We start from the raw sequence: 27006 nt of genomic DNA on the forward strand, positions 1-27006 counted from the left end.
GTATGTGTACAGTGTCCGCATTGTTGTTGTCAATTAACCATAATATTGTTTTTTTTATTTTAACCGTTGTAGCCTGCAATGTCTGCTATACCTAGCCACCCAGATAGCCTCGGGCATGCGTTACCTGGAGTCTTTGAATTTCGTTCACCGCGACTTGGCCGCCAGGAACTGTCTGGTCGGCAAAGCGTACAAAGTGAAGATCAGCGACTTCGGCACGGACAACGAACTGTACACGGCCGACTATTACAAGCTGGACGGCAAGCTGGGGCTGCCGGTGCGGTGGATGTCGTGGGAATCGGCGTTCCTGGACAAGTACTCGACGAAGAGCGACGTCTGGTCGTTTGCCGTCACCCTGTGGGAAATCCTGAACCTGGCCAAGTGCCGGCCCTACGAGGGTTTCATGGAACACCAAGTGATCGAGAACTTGTCGCACATGCACCTCGACGACGGCATGTTTGAGTATTTGCCCAGACCAGCGTGCAGCCGTGACATCTACGATCTGATGCGCGAATGCTGGAAACGCCAAGAGTCCGAACGGCCGACTTTCCGGGAAATCCATTTGTTCCTGCAACGCAAAAACCTTGGATACGCGCCGGCCGCCTCATGACGGTTTGGTAAGCGCCCCGAGCCCAAGGACTGGCCGTTCGTCCTCAAGGAAAACGCGTCCTACCTACCGCAGAAGGAAATCCGTTAGAAGTCTTTCTGCCGATGTACTATTGACTATTGTTGGGATTGTCGAAAAAAACCACAGTTGAAAATACAAAGAGCTGTAAAAAACACACTCGTTGGTTATCCATACGAAGCGATTCCAAACGAAAAATTCTATAATAACATTACCTATTCTACTATGTACTTGATAATATTATGTTTTTGACAATCTTCGTGACGCCTAGGTTATATTAGATATCATAAAAATATATTATTATATTGTTAATATTTTTTTAAGACGTCCTCGCTGCACATAGACAATTATACTGTAAACGAGCAAACATTTTTTTTTTAATTTGTCAATTATTAATATTTTCTCAACACTTCTTACGAGCTAAACAACAACAAAAACATTACTCTCGTAGATACGCTGGTTTATTGTGTTAGGGCTATCAGGTAAGGTCAATAAATAGTGTTATTGCATTTTTTTTTTAGTTAAGTAAATTACTAAATACTTAATTTTTGTTTAATTATATAATGTATTTAAATATCTATTGATTAAAAGTTTTCAACAAAAATGTTTATTCAACAAATTAATTTACATTCGATCCATTTATATACAATTACCCATACTTGACACTGTTTGCGTAGAAGTCGAGCTGAAAGTCATAATAGACTGATAAAATACAGTAATAATAATGTTAAATAATAAATAATGCTTGGCTTAAACTGTTCGACTGAGACACTTCTATCGGGATCCCAGCGCAAAACATTTTATTTGTATTTCCTAACCATTTTTATTTTTTAAATGTACAAAAACAATATATTTTAAGAAAAAATATCCCAAATCGAAAGAATTAACATATCTATCGTTTTCTCTTTTGTCTAATAGACGATATTTTGAATTAGGAAAATTATTTGATACGATTTATCTAAAATAAAATATTTTGCAATAATAAGTAAAAACAACAACTCCCTCATCTTCTATGTATGTTCTATTTTTTTAAAACTATATTATTAATATGATTATAGAATGAACAAATTTCGCAATAAAACGTTATTATTAGAAGCATAAAATAAACAAACGAAAAATCATGATGTAAATATAGATAATATATTATATATACCTATGTATTATTGTAATATTATAAACATAATCGTATTATACTAGTCAAACCTTTTTTGTATTTTATTTTTACCTAAAATTGTGTATATAGTTTATAATTTATTTGGAAGAATACTTGTATGGCATTTTACACTCGTTTAAACCAATATTATGCATAATTTCTTTTTATAGATTGTGATATATTTTAAGTTATTTTAAAAGCATCTGATGCTGTATTATATTATATAGATCATACAACCACTGTATTATACATTATATTATTGTAATATGTTTATTGTTGAATACCCTCAATTTATATTATAATTACTATTTATCATTATTATAGAATATTATCATTATTATTTTTATGATTTATCGATGAAAATTACTCAATATTGGTACTTTGACATATCATTTCTGTTTAGTTCTGTCATAATCTGCTAATTAACTATTATTTCAATTTTAATTTTTTGTGTACATAGAGACATAATAATGTTTTAATTATGTTTTCTATTTCATAGCTGATCGCATGAGACTTTTTTAACATCAATATGTACATTTTAATATTGTTACAACACACTTATCGTTTAATTATGTATCGTATTTTTATTATAATACGTTCTTGTGTTTATGGCATTTCATGTTCCCTTGCCCTCACCCAATATTATGGAAATTATAGCAATATACAATATTTGTGTTATATTAGCCGACAATATAGAAGTTGAAACATGTTTTGTAATCTTCAACTTGTTTTTATTTTATTTTTCTCGGATCGTGTCACGGTGCGGTGAAATATGAAATACACCTGTGTAATAATGTGGTCGAACGATGATAAAGAATATTAGTTGTGTATGTTGGTAATAACAATTGAAGATAAGTATTAAAAATAAAAGTCTGATCTGCAGGCCTAATCTGTCCAGCAAACACGATTTTATCGATGAGTATTTCGTTGAACTATCAGAAAAAAAACTTGTAAAAAATCCCATTTTTTAAAAAAAAAAAGTTATTTATTTAGATATGAAAACCTCAATTTCGTTTTGGATTTAAAAACATTTCCGGTAGTTTCGAGAAACTAACGAATATACGTCTTGTAGTATATTATTATACATAATATATTGATTTACGGAAATCGGAATTGTCTATACACATACAACTAAACAACAACAAGAAAAAAATGTTTAAAAACCCACAACTGCTAATGAGCTTCGAAACAAATTGTTATGTACATTAAAACAACGGTCAGGTCGTCACTACCACTATGCACTAGTGTATTACATAATATTATATTGTTACAATATGTATATAATATTATTTAATATTTGTCATTCCTCTGCCGGATGTGCAAGATCACTGGCACCGTTCGAGTCTTATGCATGGACATAGGCATGGGCATGGGCTTGGGCATGGGCATGAGCTGGTGTTTTCTCTGGTAAAACTGATGACGGGGCATGACAGGCATGGACACAATGTGCGGAGGTGGCGGGTACATGTACCTCCAGGTCTGCGGTTGGCCTAGTGGAGGCGGCCTCATCACCAATAAATTTTTCAGGTCCTGTCTGTTGGATAGCTTTCGGCCGTACTTGGATCTGTCTGTCGGTTTGGGCGCCGATTTTCTGTGCTTAGGCAACAAACGTTTCTTGTTGACATTCGGAGACGAAGACGAAGCGGCGCTTAACACATGCTTCTTGCTGCTGTAGTCTTTAGTCATGTCATCGCTTTCGTGCACCTGAAAATTTTAAAAAAATACCAATTAACGACTTAGAACGTAAAACACTGATAGTAATAAAATGTTATTTGTGGTATTCAAAGAAAATAGAATATCATAAAACTAATAATTAAAAAAAAAAAACGAAAATACCCAATGTAAAAATGTTTAAACGCGTAAAAACATGTCTGGGTGATCCAATGATTTTATACAATTAAATACTTATAATTAAAATAGAAAATAACATATAATTGGGCTTAATGCCTTAAAAAAATTATTATTTACTTAATTCATACTTGAAATTAGTACATCATTTATAAGACATTTAATTTAATGTTGAACGATTAAAATAATTCAACTTACGACAGCTATTTTTTATTAAATGATTCTAAAATATCAACTATAATTTTATACATTCTATATATTTTTTAAATGGACGACAGAACTTTGGTTTTTTTCTGGATATAAAAATGAGTAGAAATCAAAATCAATTGATAGCTAAATGTTTTAAAAACATGTAGCAAAACAGTTTTTAGTACTTTATTTTATTGGACACTCATTAAAGAAATGTAGGATAAGTGTAGGCAACAAAAAATACAGTTACGTTCGTATATTTCAGGAGCAACATTAAATGTAGACTATTTTATCTGTGCAATAAAAACGACTAGTTTCCATTAAGGTTTATTCGTATTATCTAAAGACAGATTGACATTTACTACTCTTTCTAGGATATATTTGTTTTACTAAAGAGCCAATTCATTACTTTAAAACTTCTAGGACGCCAGACCACCTTTTAATTAAGGCGTAAAGGGTAGGCGATTGTTCGATAAAATGTATTATAAAGAGTAAAGACAACAGATTTATATTATTTGTATAAATATATAGACAGAAATACTTACATAGCAAAGCTAAAAGCATAATAATACTTAATATGTTTTTTTGTTTTTTTTTTACGAGGACGCCTCGTCTTTTTAAATTTAGATGTAAAAACTAGCAACTGATTAATTTAGTGCCATATGATGGTAATCGCAAAGTTTTAAAATTTTGGTAACATTTAGAAAGCCAGAAAGACCAAAGACCACTTTACAGACACTGCATAACCAATAATAATGATATAACGATAATAATAGACGCTAAAATAGTCGAATAAAAAAAATGAGCTACCCATGAATATTTTTTATTCTGTTCTAATTAAATTATACCAATGTTGTTAATTTAAATAATGATTTTGACATAAATTGCCTTTACAGAACCCCTTTGAAAATCGAAAATTGTGTCAGGTAAACCACGATAAAAAGGGTCGTTCTTCGGAAATGTTTTAATGCCGTTTAAAAATGGAACGGAGAAGGTGTGTTTAGTGGGTTTCTGGACCAGACCTGATACGTATGAGGCCCGTCGGGTATTGAGTTGATGTCGAATTCGTCGTGTGCGCTATTGTCGCCGATGCCGCTTATGCTTGGATAATGTTCGTTAAGCTCATGGTCGGGCCCGGTGTCTTCCGCAATGGTGTAATAGGATTCGCCGGAATGGCCGTTGTAGTTGTTCTGCTCGGGTTCGGCGGAAACGTGCTCGCCGCTGACGCTGCTACTCGCTGAACCACTGCCGCCTCCTCCGGCGCCACCGTTGCGGTATCAACGGGGTCGCTGTTGGGGAACTCCGATGACAGGTCTTGGTTCAACAGGGACGAGTCGTCGACCACGTGGTTCTGATGGTCGGCGTGTTTGGCCTCGGTCAGAGGAGCGGCGAACCCGGTCTGATGCATGACCGGCACGTAAATGTGAGGTATCAGATGCAGGTGGATCATGTGATTGTGTCTATTGGGCGAGCCGCTGGTTTCAGCCGGCAAGTGGTTGTCCACTTGGTCGCCGCCGACGGAATTTTCGAAATGCGTATCCACTTCGTCGTGGATCGAATGGTGTTCCGGAAATTGCGACTTCAGGAGATGCGACGGTTTGAACAAAGGCCTCCATGATCCTATAAGATAAATCGAAAAATCAGTATTAATTATTCAATCATAATTGGTGCTCATTGTATTATAGTGGATTTGTGTCTATTTGTACGCAAACACTGAACAACATTGGGATAACCATTAACCACGCCTTACAGCGAGTTAAACAAAAGCCAGATACAAATTAAAGGCCTACGCGCATACGAATAAAAGTCTAGAGATATAACTTAGGGAAAATATGTTGGTAATTATTTTTTATTTAATAATACTTACAATTTTTAATTTACTATTTTCAACGACATTATATAGAAACCTATCTAATAGCACAAAACATTCAATTGGATTTCTCACCGAGTCCCTAATGGGCAAAATGTTATATTCCCCGGGAATTCCTATTAGTTTCCAGCGATCGATTTTATGTTTTAAATAATACATAACAAAAAATAAAAATAATTTAAATGACACTGATATAATTAATATATCTGACAGATATATTCTTGCCGTTTTTCGATGAACGTCGAAGTGTCAAGTGAGAGAACAATATCGTTATTTTGTATTATTTCATTCTGGTGTAAACACTGCGTACGAAAACACTATTTGTTTACAGTACTTACAGCCACTAAATTAATTTTCGATGCATTTCTATGTTGTTAATAATTATATTACTTGATCTTGATGTGAAATTAGATTAGTTAAGATTAAGTTAATAGCCATATTATGTTAAAAATTGTAAAACGGTAAGGGTGACGTGGGAAGCCATGTGTGTATAAGAGATGGTGTATATAATATGTACGTATTAACACGTTCACTGTCCTAATGTTAAATTAAATCAAAAGTTATCAGTCCTATGATCCATATATGGGTCACGTTAAACCTATTTAAGTAGTCCATGATCCACATGTGGTTCATTTCAAACATTTATTTCTCTGGATATTTATTTGTATGGACTATATTCTATGAAATTCATAATAACACAGTTGGACAGGTGAGATGATAGGGACTTAATTAATTAATTAATTAATAAATTAGGGACTTATCTAAAAATAAATCATGAACCACATAGGGGTCAGCGGACAGTGAACGTGTTAACATATGCATTGTATATCCCCCTATAACATTCATAATGTTTTTTTTATAACATTTTATAATTCCATGACCATAGTTGTGTCTGGTAACAAAATTTCATGATTTTCTACTGTAGCAAATTACATTTTATTGTATTTAGTGACTTTTGTAATCGGTTACGCTGCGTCTCTCGAATGCTTCAAAATTGTATTTTATTATAAACGTAAAAAAATTCCGGATATAGAATAAAAATATATGAATAGCTTTGGGCACGTACAATAGTGCGTGGGATAATTTCATGTTGTGATAATAATATGTCGAACGAATTGTCCAACAATACAGGTATTAGGAAAAATAACGGAAAAGGTAATTTAACCAATTATCTTATAGGACGACGGAGACTGTGTATTTGTTTTTTTTACATTGCGGGACCAAAAAAAAAGTGTTAATAATAAAAACGAGGAACGATCTTGATACCATCACACGTGCACACTTATACGTATCACAAACAAAGACTTAAGTGCACCCACAAATTAAAAACAAAAAACTAAAATAAATTGAAAACGGTCGACAAGAAGAAATTTAGATCACGTCAGGACAACATAGACATGTTCTTGTCATGAACCCAGTACTTCCTATTCTCAACTTGGAATAGGTTTCGGTTAATACTTAATTTAACTGGCAAGTGAAATGATACATATAATTATACTTAGTAATAGAGGTTGTACTGTGTACATCATTTTTTGTTTCTAATTGTCCAGTGATAATTTATTTGAATTAGTCGAAGCCTTTTCTGTGTTGAAAAGCATTAAAGTTTAAGCGGAATCCGTGTAAACTATTAATATGGGCATCTTGAATTCAAGGGCACCCGCAGGGGGGCCAAAGGGGCCATTGCCCCTACTGGGAATTTTTTAAAACTATTTTTAATTTAATGCCACGCATATTAATTATAACATAATTTTATTGAGATTCATTTATGAAGTTTAGTAAAAATTATTATATTTTTAGATAATCTAAAATATAATCTTGAACGTATTTATTAGTTTACAATGTTTACACATGACTGCATGTCGCCTAAAACTATAAAATCTCCCGAGTCCGATTTCTATGGTATTTGATTTTGTTGTCGAGGAAGGTTTGATATGGTTCAATTTGTGGAGTTTAAAAGAAGTACCACATATGATAAATTTCACTGATGTTTTAAAAGAAACCGAATTACTCCCTGCTATAAAAATGTGTGCGATGATAGCAATTTTCCTTCCAGCAACAACTTGTGGTGTTGAAAGGTCATTCAGGTATATTTTAATTGTAAATAATTGTAAATATAATTGTAAATAAAAAAGTCTATTCCGGCATTTCATTCATCTTTACAATATATATTTTTTTTACAGCTCATTAAAAAGGTTAGACATGGGTGCGTAATTCAATCTCTGAAGATAGATTAAATGGCTTAGCCTTATTGTATATACATAAAGACATTGTTAAAAAGCAAAAAAAAAATTATTGAAGATTTTATACAATCATTTTGTATGCAACCAAGACGCATACAATTTTTATTTGATAATTAATATAAATATAATTCATTTTTAACATCTACATTAACATGTATTTAAAAAATATTAATATTGTATTGTAAACCTACACATAAAACGGCCTTATGTGATGACATAATGTTGTTTTTTTTTCTATGTAGGTTATGCTATTTTAGAATGAAGACACTAGAAATATATTAAAATTTTAAATAACCTTTTTGATTTGGCTTTAGAATTTTGATCTTGCCCCGGGTGGCATTTTATCCTGCGGGCGCGCTTGCTTGAATTGCTATTATAATTATCATTTGTACAAAGTACACTGTCCGTAATGGTATCCCTTTTATTGCCATGGGTCCTATTTATTGTAAAATAAATTATTAAAAAATATGTTTAGTTTGTATAACGGCGTTCGTGCAGAAATGCGTTGGTGTAAAGCTACGCGTCGGCATCCACATAGTCACGCCAAGAATTGCAAAACGTCAGATAATCTGTTTAAAATAATGGATAATATTTACCTTTAACCGAAAAACTACAATAGTCTTACATAATTAACAACTATAATACCGATCCGGTCGATGTGAGGTATTATCTAAACGTAATACTATAAAACTAAAACGTTATGTTTTTTCATTATTCAAACTACTTTAATGAAGTAATCCTATAGTATGGCCCGAAAGAAGTGATAAATAAGAAATAAGGCGTCTATTTTCAAAACCAGACATAAGTAATTTTTTAAATTTTCCAAAAACAACTAAAAACGATAATAGGGTTAAGATTTGACTCAATGATTTTATAATGAATATGAAATCAAAGCTTTGGAGTGTATACACGTTGTGTATAACGACTTATTTTGTATAAATATTATTACAATAATTAAATAGATTTATAATTTCGATATAGCTGGTTTTGTTGTCAATTTCGTCCTATGGCTGTATTTAATACCAACAATTTAATTTTTTTTCACATATGGCTTTATGATATAGGTGGTTTTGAAACCAAACAAAATTTTCCATTATCAGTTTACATCAGTTATAACCTTATTTTATGTTCAATATTTTTTATAGCTTACTTTGATACAGTGTGACCATTAAGGAAATACAAAAAAACATCGTCTTGAAAAATTGGTGTTATAGCTGGTTTTGAAAATAGATGCCTCAAATATTAGGTTGAAATATTATAACAGTTGAATAAATACTTGAATTAATACTATAATATTAATCTAATATTTTAAAGATACAAATTATAAAAATGTATTCGATAAACTTCATTGATTAACTTGACGAGAACCATCGGTAATTATTATATTAAGCACTGGTGTAGTAAGTAGTTGATTAGATTGAGAAAAGATTTCCTCGAACTTTGATGCTTTTTGTTCTCACATTTTTCAGAGAAGAGAATAATTTAGATATATAATAATGTTTAACACTAACCTAAGTGAATTTTTAAAAACGATAAAGTGAACAAAAATGTAAGTATTTCACAATTGTGTGTTAGTATTAAATACACAGGATTAGGATTATTTTTTAGGAAATAGGTCAAGAATGTGTCAAATTTTGATCGTAATTAAGATTGATTTAACTCAATGAAGTTTAACTTTTACCGGTGTGTTATATTTTTCACCTAATGGGAATCTCGATAGCTGTATATAAGGCATGAACATGTTTATCCCAAGGCAGTCACGATATTTAGACAAGATAATGTCTTTACTAAGAAAAATATTTTTAAAAAACTATTTGACCAGCCTGACTAATGGACGCAGTTATTATCCGATTTTGATACCTAATATAATGAAATATATAGTATTTTACTAAAAATATATAATTTAAAAAAACTCATTTTTTCTTTGCTATATAATTAATGAGACAACAACAGTTAATACCCATCATTAATTATGTGAATCTAGTATATAAAACAAATATTCAATAAAAATATTATTACATTTTTTTTTTTTTCAAAGGTATCTGAGCCTCACTGAGGAACCTCGCGGAGAGGCCCAAATATGTATACTAATCATCTACTATTAACTAATATTAACTTGTGTTTTTTTATAATTTTAACAATCTTTCCTGTTTTTAACTTTGGCTATGCTTTGTAAGTACATAGTGTAAATATTAATTCACAACATGTTTGTTAATGTGTGATTTTATTATATTTTAAAAATTGTTAAAATTAATACTTTACCACTAGTTCTCATAACGAAAAACATTTACATCGCTTTATAATTGTGGAAATTATGAAACTAGAAAGTAGTTAGAATTGTTGTTCATAGAGAGCATAGGACGTAATTGTAAATAATTATTAATTACTATCATTGATTGAATTAATAATCAATTGTGATAAAAAAGTGTTTTTTTTTTTTAAATTTAATATTGGTTAATGAACCATACAGTCAAAATCCAATGTAAAATTAAAAACCGTAAAATAAACTTAATATGCATATTCATCCTGGAATTTACATTTGGTTTATGTGACGAACCCATTAATAATTTTTCTCTTTATAATATACATCTTCCATTCTTTCACCGCGAAGATCATTTGTCTCTTTTTCTCATATCGCGATCACATGCTGATACATTCATCCATATTATATGTGTGTAGTTTATAAATCCCACATAATGTATATAACAAGTTTCACTTTATTATTCTTTTTAATATGCTTCCCTTTTAATGAGATAAGTATTGAGAAATTATAGCACGAATCTCGTAGCATATTTCTCTCTCTCTTTCGACTAACTGATTTATAACAATTCGAATAAGCACAATAGGATCTAGTCGTCAGACTAAGTATTCAGACGCTGTGGTATAATCAATAATGTGATGTTCATATGATGGGACATTCAGCAAACATATGTATATTATTATTACATGCCTATAGAAAGGTCAGGTGTCGTACAATCATAAAGCACTTGGTAGTACATACTCTCGATTATGCTTATCTATTGGTAAAGTAAACAAATAGTACAAGGCAAATCCTTAATCAATAATAATATTACAACATATTGATACAATCTCTCCGTTCAGAACGGTTATAATCTTTCCTTCAAATAAATAGTTCTTCTGCTTTATTAATTTTTCCGCATGATACGTATGTATAGCGACTTTCTTTTTATACACTACGTTTGATACGCACCGTTCCCGCACAGTTAATTTATTTCTGGCTTCTCCAACAAATACCTATAACTAGTTACTCGCTGTTAAACCGACATAGTTAAGTTGTTTTTTAACTCGAGGAATTCGAAAAATATTCTTAAAATCAACGGAATACATTCCGGTAATGTGCATCTTTAATCACATTTGTAAATACATCAATACGTATATTGTGTAGATACTACTATATACTAATGATGGCATTTTTATTGATTATTATGATCAAAAAACATATTAAAATGTCAAATCAACAAAAAAACAAGATCATTTTGTTTTGTCAAAAAAATAATGGGCCTCATTAATACATATAATATATACGAGTATAATAATCGAATGGATACTTTTCTTCAGATCAAATATCAGCTTCTTTACATTTAAATATAGGGCTATAATATATTATTTATATTGGAGTTACCTTGTCCGTTACAGTCACAGAACGCTACGGCGTGGGCTTGTTTTCGACCATGCGTGTCTTCCTTTATGTGTGCCCGAGCACCGAAATCACCATCGCTGTTTCCCTTCAGCATTGCTATCCGTGTATGCGCTTCCACCTCATCTTCGTGGCTGTGCATAACCCGGTCTTGGGGATCGTGATCAGAACACTGCACGCTGGCCACCATCACCGTGGCCAATAGCTATAAAAAAAAAATCAAACAAATATTAGCAAGTGACTTTAACGCCCACACACGGGTCTGTAGAAAATTACAAGGGCCGATCTCTTAGACTTGGCGTACGACATCTAATAGTATATAATTAAACGCTATAATAGTATAATCATGATCGCAGCTGTTATTTTAAAGTAAGAATGTCCTGCTATATTTTATTTTGATATTGACGCATTAAGTATGTTATTAGAATGATGTTTGAACACAAATTATAGACTCGGTGTGTACTCTGACGAAAGCGTGGTATCTATTTTTACAAAATCATTATAAGTTTTGATAGCACGTTTGGTATTACCTACATCGATCCTAAATGTTTACTTATAGAATTCAATATATGTCGATGGTTAGCCAATAAGTAAAAACAAATTTCTTACAGGTGTTTGATATACTTGCACGCCGCGTTTTACCTCTAATATAGTTTGCACAGAATGTGTTTTTAACTGAACGGTCTCTACTCTCTCCTGCAAATATTCTTATATCTGTTGGTAGGTAACACAACGTCAAACAGCAATTTCAACAACATATGCCGAAGGTACATAGCTGAAAATAACTCAAACCATTTCCATGAAAGAACTGGATTCGAATGGAGGAGCTTTATAAAATCTTTCCAATTATAGTTCTTTCAATTATAATACTCATGACCAGGCTTCAAATTTTTAGGCTTACTTAAAAAATATATATACGACAGTACAGTATATTATATATGATAGCTTAAATGAGAAAAAGGATATTATATAGTCAATGTATTCTAAAATTCTAATAAAGTTAATATTTTCGTCCCACTATCGATTAAACATTTACAGATTCGTCATTCGCGTCGAAAGAGTTGTTTAATTTTTTTTTTTTCATTTTCAGTTTCAATAATTCCCAAAGACCTGTGTTGTGACCTTCCCGGCTCAAGTTATTCTGAAACTATGGCCTACGAAGTTATTATTCCGCTTTAATGGTTCATGTACATCATGTGAATAACGCATACAAAACCTGTATTGTATTTTAATGGTTATTCTGTGTACAAATTAAGTAATATAATATTTTATTTAGAACAATATTAAAAAAAATAATGACCTAAATCGTTTGAACACTATCACGTATAGTTAAAGTAAAGAAAATTTGGTATCTTAGAAGTGTATTCGATTATTATACAAATGAGTATTTATACTATTTAGGTTCATCAAAACCGAAGTATGAAAATATGTGTTCACTAACAGCCGTATACGATAAGGGAACGAAAATGAAATGGAAATCATTCGGACGACTATTATTTTATAATAGATATATAATTTTGCATTCCATTTCGTTTGTCGACCGTAAGTTTCTCGGCTATAAAAATAATAATATCATTATAGTTGGCGACGGCACCTATACATAGTTAGTGAGAGTCCCTAGCGCAGTGCTAACTGTGTGTCGGTTTGACAAATTAATTATTATGTGCAATATTATTGTCCGCCGCCAACGCCATTTCTCATTGTGCCATCTGTCACCGGCCGAGTAAATGAAGTAAAATAAAAACTATAGGAAAATCTGTGAGGATTGATGATGGGTCCGCGTGCGGTTTAAAAAAAAAATAAAAAAGGGAAACACAATATGAATGAAAGAAACACGGGCAGCGTATATACATATACGCACACAAGTATTGAACCAATTAAGAAATTATATCAACCGCAGTGGTTCGTATTAAAATAATATTATATTATATATATATATATATATAACGGTTTTGTTTAGGTATTATTTGAAAATACATCCGGTTTGCTATGCATTATAAATTGAATATAACCTTCAAATTAAATTATGGATCCGATCGGCTTGCAAACTTAAAGCAATAAATTGTGGTAACTGTCCTACCACACAATGGTAGGATTTAATTAGGTAGATTAAATTGCCATGAGTGACTACGCTGCAAGGAAAATTTTAAATCGAAATTTGAGAGAGAAAATCCAAATGAGGCATCCTGTAAAAAAGTCACATCCGCTTCTAATATAGTCCGGCAGCCGGAAAACGATTATTAAAAAAAGGTTATTTTATTTATATTCTTGCATAAGTTCTTGAGATAATGTAAATATTATAACACTTAAATGTATATAATTTTATATTTTAATTAACTATTAAATTCATTAATTAAGCTATATGTCGTAAGCCATTGTGTGAAAGTAACAACAGTTTACTACTCGGTTATGATTAGCATTGAAAATGTTAATCTTCTTTTATATGAGTCTTAGATACAATAATAGTTCGGACAAATGTCATTAATATTAAAGTAAATATTTATTTTTAAAAAATTATAATAATAACAGGGGAGTTGTTTTTAATATTGCAAATACTAAAACTATTTACATTTTTTTTAAATAAGTTCATTATTATTATGTGTTCACACTAAAAAGTAAAACAGTATACTAGGGAAAATAATTACCTACAAAAATGATAGGTTCTTATAACCGACACATTGTTATCTAAAAAATTAACTATTCATGAAGTAAGTAAGCGCTGTTAATAATTTCTTTGTTATGCACTCAACTTTCGCGTTTATATTATTTAACTAAAGTCTCACACCTTTCTTGGCAATAAAAACCGTAAGTAAACGTATATTATACTTAACAATAAAGAAATCTCGCCACCGTCCATATTGTATATTCTCGCCAATTAAAGAGAAAAAAGTATGTTTCGCTTTATGTCTAAAAAAAAAATTAACGACAAGTTATAAAATTTTTTTGACAGAATAATTTGCCAGTTACAGTTAAAAAAAAAATAATAGGTACGTCTGACCAGATGCATTAACTATTATTATTAGTATTACTTGAAGAGTTGAAACTAAAAAATGTGTAATAACTAAACGAAAATGGTTATAATATATTTTTTGTTTTCGCATAAATACGTTAATATAAAAATAGTTAAAATCATACGATTACATATATTGCCTGCACAAAGCTTTATGTTATCAATTAGAGGTAGTGTGCGCACTTAAAAATATGCTATGCTATTTCATTCCAATTAGGTTTGTAATAAACCTATTATAGTTCACTCACGATTGAGATAATCGTGTTGGATTTGACAATTATTTAATACCTGCATACTCGGTTTTTGTACATTTAGACCTATTTGAAATTGTTCAAATGGTGGACTTTAATTAGACGCGATAAAAGAAAAAAAAGCAAGTCTTAGTCGTGCGTTAGCTTTCCAGTGCACGGACACTGCAAGGTCCTACTCGTTTTGTAACAAATAATTTTCCACGCTCTCCGTTTTGGTGTTTCACCGTACATCGGTCCGAGCTATATTATTATTATTATTAACCGTTAACGAGGACCAGCAGATAGGTACCACGGTCGACTCTAGTAGTTTAAGCCACGTTCCTCCTGATTGCTTGCCGTTTTACCCCAGTATGACATTTTTTATTAAAATCATAATATCTTTAATCTTTTTAGCCGTGAGTGAAAAACGATAGAAATAAAAAACAGGTACGTGCTCGATTTTAATTGTAATCATGACATCTCCGCTGTTGTCCAAACAAGATCAACAAAATTTATTCGAACAAGTGAAAGTCACTTTTTTGATAAATCGGCATGCATTCTTCATTCTATCTGTCTTTTGAAATTTGTCGCTACTCATTTACTTGTGTAATACATTTCGTAGTCTTAAAAATTCGATTTTTAATTTTGACATTTACTTGTGATTCTAACAACAGCTGTTGACAAAAATTTCACAGTTGAACAGTTTGTATTTAGGTTGAAAGTAAAACGTTTATTTGATGTATTTAAATCATGTATAAAAAGTACTATTGGTGGGCCGATACTTTAACCGATACTCGATATCGGCCTATATTAGTGGTATCGGTATCGGTGTTTTTTTGGAAACCGATATTTGAACCGATACCAAAAAAAACAAAACAAATTAAATGCATTCATGAACTCTTATGAGTGATATATTATACAAGAATGTTTGTTAAAAGTATCTATTTTATTTTAAAATTGTATTTGTCTCAAAACGATACTTATATATTTTTAAATTTCTTAAATGGTTAATTTGTTAAAAAAAATATTGATTGTTAAAAGTTAAGACTAATATTAAAACTATTAAAGACGGACAAGGTGTAATTATTAATTTGTATATTTAACTACATTATCTATATTATTACAATGTATTTGCAAATAAGCCTACATATTATGTTAATGCTAGTATCATTGAGTTTAAACTATAAATAAGTTTAAAATAATAAACAATAATCAATGGTAGGTAATTTGTAATATCGGTTTTATTGGGAATAGGTTTGTGATATTGGTTTTATTTTAATACTGGCTCATAGTTTTTGCAAAAAAATGTTGGTTTTTTTAATATATCGGATATCGACATCATATTTAATCATAAATCATTTTTTTGTCTTTAATCTATATATATATATGTATAAATGAATGTCTGTTTGTATGTCCTTTATGCATTAGTACACCATTCATCCGATCGCCATGAAACTTTGGGAAGTTGTTGAGTACACTCCCGCGAACCTAACTGGCATAGTACTTTTCGAAAATTTCACCCCTAAGAGTGGCCTCAAACACGAATTTTGTACTTTTAATACGAAATATTTTTCGTTGCTAACCCAAAATAAACACTTGGTTTGTAACCATGGTAACCACGATACTCGAGCGAATGGTAGGTGATGATTAATGGAACAGGCCGATTCTATGTACCACGATTCTAGGGACTATTGGAACTGGATCTGGGAATGAGACTGGGGCCGGGACAGGGGGTCACTGTAAATTGCGGCCCATTTTTAATTTGTTGTATAAATTGCGGCCCGGGTATATTTTATATATACATAAACCGCGTCTCGGGATATTCTGTTTGTTTCCAGTCAGCAAAATAATTTAAAGTAACAATCTACGATAAAGATATGTTCACTAAAATAACAATATTACTAGCAGCCAGTGTGCATTTGATCGTGTGTAGTTGTACTGTTATACAGTATATTATTTTCAATTTAATACAAATAAAATGAACGTTATGAAAAGCGAAAGAAATAAAACGTTGAAAGTAGTTGATGGTTACAAATTTAGATTTATATGTTTCTAAAAAATGATATTATTCATCGTTGGTGTTGCACAGTTAAAACGTGTAAGTGTTTTTTTGAAATTGAATGATAATAATATTTTTATAATGATCACAATCATGCACAAATATCAGAACAACAAATAAATCGACAGAAACTTAACAGTAAATTAAAAAGAAAAGCCGTTAACGATATGTTTACTAGGCCTTCTAAAAGTCCATATTATAGTATTTGATAAAGGGTATATTATGTTGTTTAAAATGTTAATAAAACTTGTTGTATGATACAGAAAGTTTTTTTCAAAACTGCGTTTTTGAAAAAAAAAAACCGTCCCATAGAATTATAATATGTATATTAGTTAATGCCCAAGTGGATTACGATCTGTACTCATAAGAAATAATCGATTTCACACAAACACATAAATTACATGACAACGGGTTACCTGTAAGAAATCATACATAATACAGGAGTCAAGATTATTGTAATCGCAAAGATCAACGGACGATAACGGCATGCGCGTTGCTAACAAATTCTATTATGTAATGTAATAATAATGTATGTAAATATCATAAAAACACAAGTCTCCTTTAAATTGATTTTCGTACGTGCTCGTTGATGTGAACAAATCGGTCGGCACGCGTGAAAACGCTTGTCGAAATTAACCGGCGTCCGTCATTGTTTACCTATTATGTTATACGCGGCGTTTATATTAATAATAGTAAATACACATATTAAATTTATAAATAAAAAAAAAAATTCTCTATCGTCAGACTTATGATTTATTAACAAATAATAACGAATAGTGCAAGTCATAGGAGATTTGGTTTTGGCGGACGTTTGCCCAACCAGTCAGAGAAAAATAATTTGAATATATTTTGTTCTACATATCCAATTACGAGCGTAACGCTTGTGATTTCGTTAACATATTATATTATAATCTTAGAAATAAATCACCGACAATGTCACGTTTAATAATATGGTTTTGTATTTAATGATTAAATACATAAAAATATTTTGTAAAAAAAATCAAAAAATTAATGTATCTAATTCTACTATAACTTAATGTAACAAATGGGGTAACAATTCGGGGAAATTCAAATTTTTTTCATAAAAGTATCAAAGATTTTTTAATTTGAATTGTATGATTGAACCAAAAACAAAACTGTTGGTTATTTAAAGAAAAGGTATATTCATTTTTGAACTATTTAACAATATGATAATTTATATTAATAATTTCAAACTGTTAATATTGTCCCAACTCCCATTAGAGAATTTGAAAACATTTCTATAATGCAAATTTTATTTAAACCTCAATTTAAGTGTCTGTGTTGGTCGATTGTACAGAAATTTCTTGAAAACAAAAATGTTATTAGAATGGCCATTGGTAAACAATGTTTATAGATAATATCTATAAACTTTGACTGGTTAACATTATAAAGACGAAAAAAATATTGAAATTATTACGGTTTCAAAAACGATATCTTTACAGTGTAATGTCATCACGAAACCTTGACTGAATTTTTTTAATACTAATAACCGTTCAGATAACTCAAGACAGTCAGATGAAAGATAGCATTTTTTTTTTCGTTTGTGTTATTCATTACATTGAATTTCTATTTCAGGCATATTATGTATCGACGGTCTAGTGCACAAGTGTGGTAATTGTTCACGAAAGATGTCTGCAAATATATTATGCCATATCATTATATGTATATAATAAAATTATATATCCTCTAACATTGAACTATAAAAATCTTGACTTCTAATACTCGTACAAATTGTGTAGGAGTTTATTTGGTAATTACTGCTATACATACCTTCATTTCCGAACAAATATGCACTTACCGTCCCGGTGCATAAGACCGTCGGTATGGTATAAACAGCTAATAAAAATTAAAATATCAACAATTTTTAAAACTAACCTTTTATTTTCTGTAAAAGTAAAACTTTAACATATATATGTATATTAACCTTTGTTATTTAAAAAAAGGTTATTAGTCACATAACCAACCCCTGTCCTGATTAGTAGCTCTGGTTTTATTGTTGCTTAATTTTCAGTTCCTATAGGTACAAATGTCTCACTGCCCCCCTCATCCAATATGGATTAAGGTCCCTAACTATTAACCGACATTTTCTCTACTAGAATTAATTTGTTTTATGCATTCCAAGCTTTATTTGGTCTAAAAAAATATTTAATAAGTATTTTTCATTTAAGAAAAACCGCTTTGTAGACACTATTTTTTCGTAGAAATCCCTCTGTGGCTTTCTGAAAACATTCAATAAAATAAAATGTTTTTTTATATCGTTGTTAAGCATATTTTCTAAGTTATTTTAAATGTACTTTTCGTGTAAATCGGATTTTTTATTGTCTGCTTGTGATAAATAATTTCATCCAAGTGTGCTTAAATGAATGTTCGTTTGTATACTCATGGACACACACTTATATCATTTTGTGTATTAAATATTATTATATAGAACAAAATGTAACACACTGTCATGTTAGAGATATAAAAAGAAACTCTTCAAATCGTGTACTAGTAGTTTTATGATAATATAATAATTGTTGTGCATGACATAAATTCCAAAGGAAACAAAATGTTTAAAATATAAACATATCTCACTAAAGTATGATTTTATTATTCAAAAAATATGTTTTCACTTTAATTATTATAAGTACATACACGACGACGTTATTATTATGAAGTTAGTATTGTTGACTTTTCAACAAAAAGAAAACATTGGTTCATTTAAAAATAGCATACGTTATTTGTATTATAATAAACTTGAAATTGCGCATATGTATAGTAGACATTGACATTTAACTTGTTCAAACAACGCTATCATACAAATATTTAACTTGCTTCCAAAACTCATTCGTTCAACATGTTATTACTTTGAAAAATTGTGAGACCTACAAGCTATATGAGCAAGCTTCCTAAAAAATATATCGGAATCAATTGCTCTCAACAAAATCATATAGGTACCTGATGTAGTGTAGTTAGATGTAGAATATATTACATGTTACATGTATGAGAAAACTAATGCGACTGATCATAACAAACATACGTATAATATTGAGAGGAATATATATTGTGTATATAATGGATGTCACGCGACAGGTAATATAATCCTTTATATCGGTTGTCTACCAGACAAACGTCGGGGGGCATGGACACATGTCTGGATCACTTGGATTTGGCTACAAAAAAATGTGTGCACGTTTTTTACACAATATTCTGTAACAATTTCTGCGTGATGTTAGTATAATTTTTTAAATTCGAACATATGTTAGACTTTTCCTCTGTGTGTTCTATTATTATAAATTGCAACTGGTTTGAAATTTCATTATAATAGATTATTGACCATGTAATTGATACGGCGCGTTAAAAACAAAATCATTTTAAATATTTTAAAAACCAATATTGTATTCGAAATGTTAGGTAAATAATAAAAAAAAAACAAATACCGTTGGGTAATAATATAATATTGACATATGTGAACATTTCAAGTAGAGTTACACTACCTACGCTGAACGTGACCTACAATAACCGGCGAACTGTCGCCAACTTTTATGAAATGACAGCAGAGCAAATTAACCGTGCATATTCTAAGGTATAAAAATGTTTTTTATTAGGTCGTAGGATGCAAGTACGTGTTGCCAGGGATATTAATCTATTATCTTTTTTTCTTTTTTGAGCTAATCGCTTGTGCGTCCAACTAATAACAATTTGTGCAATATAAGTGCACGCGTAAATATAATATTTCACGGTGCTTGATATCTACTGACGTCTTAAACCACTGACCGCCTCTCAGACATAAATCTTATAATCTCTGTACAAAAATAAAATGAAAAAAATCGGTACGGATGCAACGGATAATTTCGTTTAGTTCTATGATTGTGTTGCGTAAACTTATGTCTGAACAAAATCGCCCAATTTCTGGAGAAAGCCAAATTATTGGCTTTTCATAGATTATTTCCCGTTAAATTAGCGAAACCCCGTTTTTCTGAAGACATACACGGCTGCAGCCTAGCCGTGTAGTACAAGCCAGCTGACAAACTGCTTTTTGTGGTTGTCATAGAGATATGATACACAGGCTAAACATTAGGTTGAACCATACCTTCATTACTGTTAGAATAGTTAAACATACAATTTTTATCATAGGTGTGTTCATGTGAAGAAAGGTAAGAAAAATGGTTAAGTTAGATTAGCCTAACCCAATGCTTATATACCACATGGTTTATTTTTATAAATCTTTGTTTCTCATTCAACATTTTTTTTAGCCATTTTGTAAAATAAATTTGTAAAAAAAAGATATCAACGTCGGAAAAATCTAAAAAAAAAGGAAATTAAATGTATAGTTTAACATTCGTGTTCTGATGGTATAAATACAAATACAAATATTTTAAACATTAACATTAGAGACTATACTTTGCCTTCTATTGGTTTTTTATTTCTCTGCAATAAATTACTAAGTAAATACAAAGTTTAAGCTAAATGCGCATTTAAATAAATAAATAGTATTCACAATCACAGGAGAAGGACGTACGGGCCGAGATAAACCCCTGTGGCTTACTATGCTGAAACCAATTTATGCCCTTGATCCCAAATGAAAAATGAATGAGAACACTCATGCTCGATTACCTATTTAAACTTTAAGTTCGAAGACAACAGTCAGTTTAACTATTTTACATTATATATATATATATATATATATATATTCTGATGCCTAAGTAATAATAAAGGAACATACTTACACCCTTTCAAATAACAAAATGTAAATTATTTTAACTCAATTATTACTACAGAAGTACAACAACCAAGTCTTTGACCATCAATAAAGAATTAAGGACACAACATTTGACATTTTTTATCAGATCAACGAAGCTTATGGACACTATTCAAAAATCGATGATATGATACTTGGAGAATAAAAAGTGTGAAATTAAAATAGATACAAGTTCAGTACGTTTTATACATTTCAATTTAGAGCAGACTAAAAAGACTTAGCAGGTAGTATTAGATACCAGAGAGAGGGGCATTTGAGCTGAAACCCCTCCTTTATGTTCTTAAATTGTATTGAATAAAACTGTATATTTATGTTTTTTTTTATTATTTAATATATTAGATTATGTTTTTTTTATTACGTAAACTTAATGTCTATTGCTTATATGTATTTAAACGAAAACTATATAAAAATCGTATAATTTATAAAAAATACTTCTAAAAAAGTGAGTTGGAACAGACAGGTGAAATGTAATTGCAATTTGTTTCACAAAAATGGTGAATAGTTTTTAAGTTTTAATTAAATGTTTTTTATTGTGTGACATATTATGTGTGTTATATAGATAGATAAAAGTATTCTTAAGGTTATCTTAAAACACAAGTTTAAAAATACCCAGTTTGCTAAAGATTATGTCTTATAATTGATACCTAATAGTTTATACTATTCTCTTATTTAGTCCTTGTTGAGTATATGACTCGCGTCATTGTCATAATTTCGTTAATCGTTAGGAAAATTTGTTTTAAGCAATAAATCGATATAATGTATATAACCAAGGGCCTATAAGAGGTAACATATCGCGCACGAGTTTCAAAAAAGACAAAGGTCAAAAAGTAAACAAAAATTTAAAAAATTGATTTTTATCAGAGGATTTCTTACCTAAGTTTTACCATGGCGATAACTCAAAAACACAACTTCTTTGACTTGTGTTACTTTTGAAACACATTTGCAATAAAGGCAAACCATTAAAGTTACACGATTATTAAATGGTGATCAATTATCATACCATTGTATTATTATTACCATTCACGCTTTAATACTATTAAAATTACTTTGTATCGAGTTGAAACCGTAAGAAAGCTTTAACTAAATAATTTTCAAAAATACACTAGAGTGCTGCTAATTATTTTGATTCTGAAATGGTTACACTAAAATATAAATGCTATTTCTTACTTGCCGCGTCAAACTACCAACTAGTAACTACCTATACAATTATAGCAAGTGTTTTGTATTCAGAGCACTCGGCACAGCGTTAGTACTATAATAAGTAACTTTTAAATCACCATCAGCGTCCGGCATGAAAGTTAGTGTACATAACAACAATAATAATACTAATGTAATATTATGCTCTCAACAATCGAATAGTAATAATGAAGCACACAAAAAGCTATTGAAGCGCGCGTGCACCACTGTGTTAGTAATAAATACAATTATTATTTCATTAATGATGATTGTCGATTGACTAATGTGTGTATTGGAATACGATTGGCGCCGCCACTAGGATTAAAAATAAAAGTAAACCGCACGCGCCTTTTGTACATCTTTAATCGCACGACCACGTGCCGAATACAGAGCAGATGGTTATTAGGTAAAAATATGATAAAAAAGAAATCATTTTTCGTGATTCACTTTTTCATTAGAAGCTCTCGTCGTTAGCAGTTAATGTAAAAATGTTGTAGTCATTGAATATTGTGTTACAATTTAGGAACGGCAAGAACAATAATATTGTGTATTGTGACTTGAGAATGCATATTGTTAGACATAATCCATGTATTTAGATATAGATTATATATGTTTTTATATAGTATATATGTATTATAACTTTTATTAGATTGTAGAACTGTTGATATATTTTATTAGACTGTAAAAGCTGAAATGTTTTTTTAATGAATTCGGAGCGGAAGAAAAGGAAAATCATTAAAACTAATTTTTTTAATAAAGCAAAATGCAAATACAAACTACAACTAAATGTACAAGATTGGACGTATGGAGGTTATTTTTTTTACAATTTAAGTTTTATACAGTGATAATTTAAGAAATTTATTTGGGGTAGAACGGAGCAATACATATAATAAGTGAACCCCTCAACCCTTAACATACTTTTATTCCAACTAATATTATTAAATTACTAAACTAATTTTTTTTGTTTTAAGAGGAAATCCTATTTTTTCTTTATTACTTTTTCCAGTACTTGGTAGGAAAAAATTACTTTATAGTAACAGTTTATAGTAATAACAGCAATAAAATATCAATATAGTTTCCACATAATATGTTTTTTTTTTGTACTAATTATGGGGTTTGAACGTCAAGTAATCTACCAGTACCAGTAAAATATAAAACAATAATGCAAAAAACGGATACGCACTCCCTGGGTATCATTAAATATTATAACCATCACGTTCTCGTTGTATGACATATTACACTTATTCTTGTTGTGGTTTATAGCGTCAAAATTTTTTTTCAGCGTCAACCGTTTAATTTTTTATAATGTCCAACAACATTCTCTACAGAGCAGCATGAGAGGATGTACGGTCATATCCGGTAGAGATATTTCAATCCGACCACAGGCAGTCCTAGTTGGACATATTGGAAAGCGTTTTTCTCGTCACAGGGGAAAATTAAAAAGGTTTCAAAGAAAAAAAAACTCCCGTAGCTCAATTACCAGATTTTTATGGTGCGCTGATGGTTTGGTAAATTCGCGAGATATTAAATATCAACTACTGAAAGATTATGTTTATTTTTAATATGTTTCATTCATTTGTATTGCACTGACCAAAAATTTGAACAAGTTTGATCATATAAATATGTGCACATTTTTAAAAAAAAAATATATAACAAAATAAAAATACCAAAGATAATTTTTTAGTTTCACAACAGAAACACTATCCATGTTTAAATACAAAATTAACTGAATCGTCTAGAGAAGAATAAACCATTTGAGTCCGGTATCATACTTTTAAAAGTAAATAATTTCTATTAGTCTAAATTTTAGACTCTAAAATGGTAACATAGTGTTTGTATAGCTGATATTGTAACGCTAATGACAATATAAAATGTTTCAAATAAATGTTTTTTTATAAATACCAAAAATAAACATACTTTACCCACTGTCATCCCGAGAACTGTAATATATTTTTATAATTTTTTTATACGAAAAGAGACCTCTTATCGGTATTTTTCAACACTGAGTTAGTGATATTTTCTAAATCTTGTTTGGTTCTCGAGAGCAGGTACATCTTTGTAACTAAAAAATTGCCAAGTTATTGCGCTCTGAAGTTTACGACTGTGTAACCGGCCGACAAAGGTCGCTTTTCCCGAGATCAATTTATACTAATTTAGCCTATTATTCTAGTCGATTTGATGTTTTGACCTATATCCTATTCATTAGAGACTCTGAGCCCTGAGGTACAGTTAATGAAACCTGATAATAAATCGATACTTTCGATCTTAATCGATGTTTTGGTGATTTTCTCAAAATTAACTTTGTCAAAAAGAGGTCACTTTTCGCTTTGCGCATCACAGATAGTTTTTTTGTATTTTGCAAAAAAAAATGTATTTGTGTTTGTATTTAATGTATTGGGTAATGGTCTTTTTTACTATTTTGGAAACTCGTTTCATACATCTACAAACGATTAAATATAATTATTATTTCCTATTAAACAATACGGTTTCTTTTATTAAATGCACTATAAGGTCAGACAATAGTTGTTGGATCGAGATGACGAACAAAAACAAACTTTGTACGTTTTAATATATTATGTCACGGGGTGTTAACATTTATTTTGAAACGTTATTTTTAAAATAATTTTGCATACACTATAATATAGGTAGACACGCAGTAACCTCACCGTCTTTTTTATGTCCTACCTGTTTCTATTACTAATAAGTAATAACTTACACATAATGATGTACCGAATATATCTTAATCAGACGCTTAAAGTGTAAATCAAAACTAGGCTTTCGATTTGAAGAAAAAAAAATAATTGTAATCCATCGCTTTTCTCAGATCAAGCATATTAAGCATTAAAATCAACAGTATGAAAGCAAGTAATAAAAATGTATTTTATATAAATAATAAAAGTAGTGAAATAAAAACTCACCACAGATGTGAATATCATCTGCTGCAGTTTAACCATAATATCCACGGCCATCGAAGTCGTCCGCTTCACTGCAGTCGTTTTTCCTCACGCACTCTGTCGCGATAAAAAAAAGCCCGATAATCAAATATGATATATTATTTTATCTTGACGTCTCGAATAAAAATGTAATAAAAAACCAAACCCTTATGCAAGGAATCACGTGGGTACTATAATAGTGTGCGGATAAGACTGACAGTCGAGAGCAAGCGAGCAACGGTCATGTTTGGGCAGCGGAGCCACCTTGTGCGCGAATGGATACCTCGTGGTGGACCGGAGACTGTATCAGCGACTTAAGGTGCCTCGGCCTAACTCCTCACACTCCTTTCTCACATACATATAGATGGTGTTCCTTATAACATGCCTACACCTACCGAAGCGACAATTCTTCCGAATTGGGCCACTTTTACACACGTGATTTGCTAGCCGCGTCTGGAGCTGTCAATGGACCGCACATTGTATCCGAAATAACCAGCACAGGATCAGTCATACGAATTAGACGCGTGTAAAATTATTGAGAAAAATCGTTCCCATTATTAGTCCAGCCGACGTTGCGCACAGACCGGAGAGAAAACAGCATTGGGGTGATATAGTATTAACAATATTAATTATTATTATAAATAAAATGGTATTATACATTATTATATTGTATACAAGCCGACGCGACACCCGAACGACAATACGAACAATATTGGAAAATTAACCATGTAATGTGCATTTATAAATTACAACTTTACCTATACCTACTAAAAAAAAAAACAAAAGTTATAATAACATACACTATGTTTTCATTCAAAACAAATAGGTATTATACGTATGAATTAGTAATTTAAAATAAAATGTCGAAAATTTAATTAGATAGAATAGAATGTCCCCGTATAATTTTAGAAATAGGACAAAACATCCTTAGTGGAATACCTACGTTGAATGTATCGATTGTCACTAGTCTTGGTGTATATTCAGTGTTATTTATACGATATCTCATGTGTATATTGTCAAAAATGCATAAGTATATAAACAACTTTAGGATAAAACAAAATTAAACATTTTTAGGTTTATTTCTGAAGCCTTAACATTTTATGAAGTCAGATATCTATTTTATTTTTTTAATTATAATCAGACATTTTTAATTTATATAAAAGTTCACTTTTTTGAGGTAGGAATTTGCCGTTATTATTTTTATGTGTTTGCTTGAAAAAGTTTAAGAATTTCTATTAATACACCGTGAAAAAGAT

The 27006-nt window shown here is 30.6% G+C and overlaps 1 protein-coding gene and 1 pseudogene across 3 annotated transcripts in view; one reads left to right on the forward strand and one right to left on the reverse strand.

Moving 5' to 3' along the window:
• LOC126836249 (discoidin domain-containing receptor 2-like) overlaps positions 1–1763 on the forward strand; it is a 103459-nt gene extending 101696 nt beyond the window's left edge. For all 3 annotated transcript variants that reach the window (XM_050569490.1, XM_050569493.1, XM_050569492.1), the window contains one exon: positions 73–1763. In XM_050569490.1, the coding sequence (XP_050425447.1) occupies positions 73–607 (535 nt within the window). In that variant the 3' untranslated portion in view covers positions 608–1763. The remainder of the gene's footprint in view (positions 1–72) is intronic.
• A 513-nt stretch (positions 1764–2276) lies between these two features.
• LOC126836252 (uncharacterized) lies at positions 2277–26033 on the reverse strand (annotated as a pseudogene).
• Positions 26034–27006: the final 973 nt, after the last annotated feature.

Source organism: Adelges cooleyi, unplaced genomic scaffold (genome assembly GCF_023614345.1).
Source record: "Adelges cooleyi isolate 19-005CV unplaced genomic scaffold, UGA_ACOO_1.1 ACOO_flye_CR_arks_rails_tigmint_CR_PRNA_23, whole genome shotgun sequence".
NCBI lineage: Eukaryota > Metazoa > Arthropoda > Insecta > Hemiptera > Adelgidae > Adelges > Adelges cooleyi.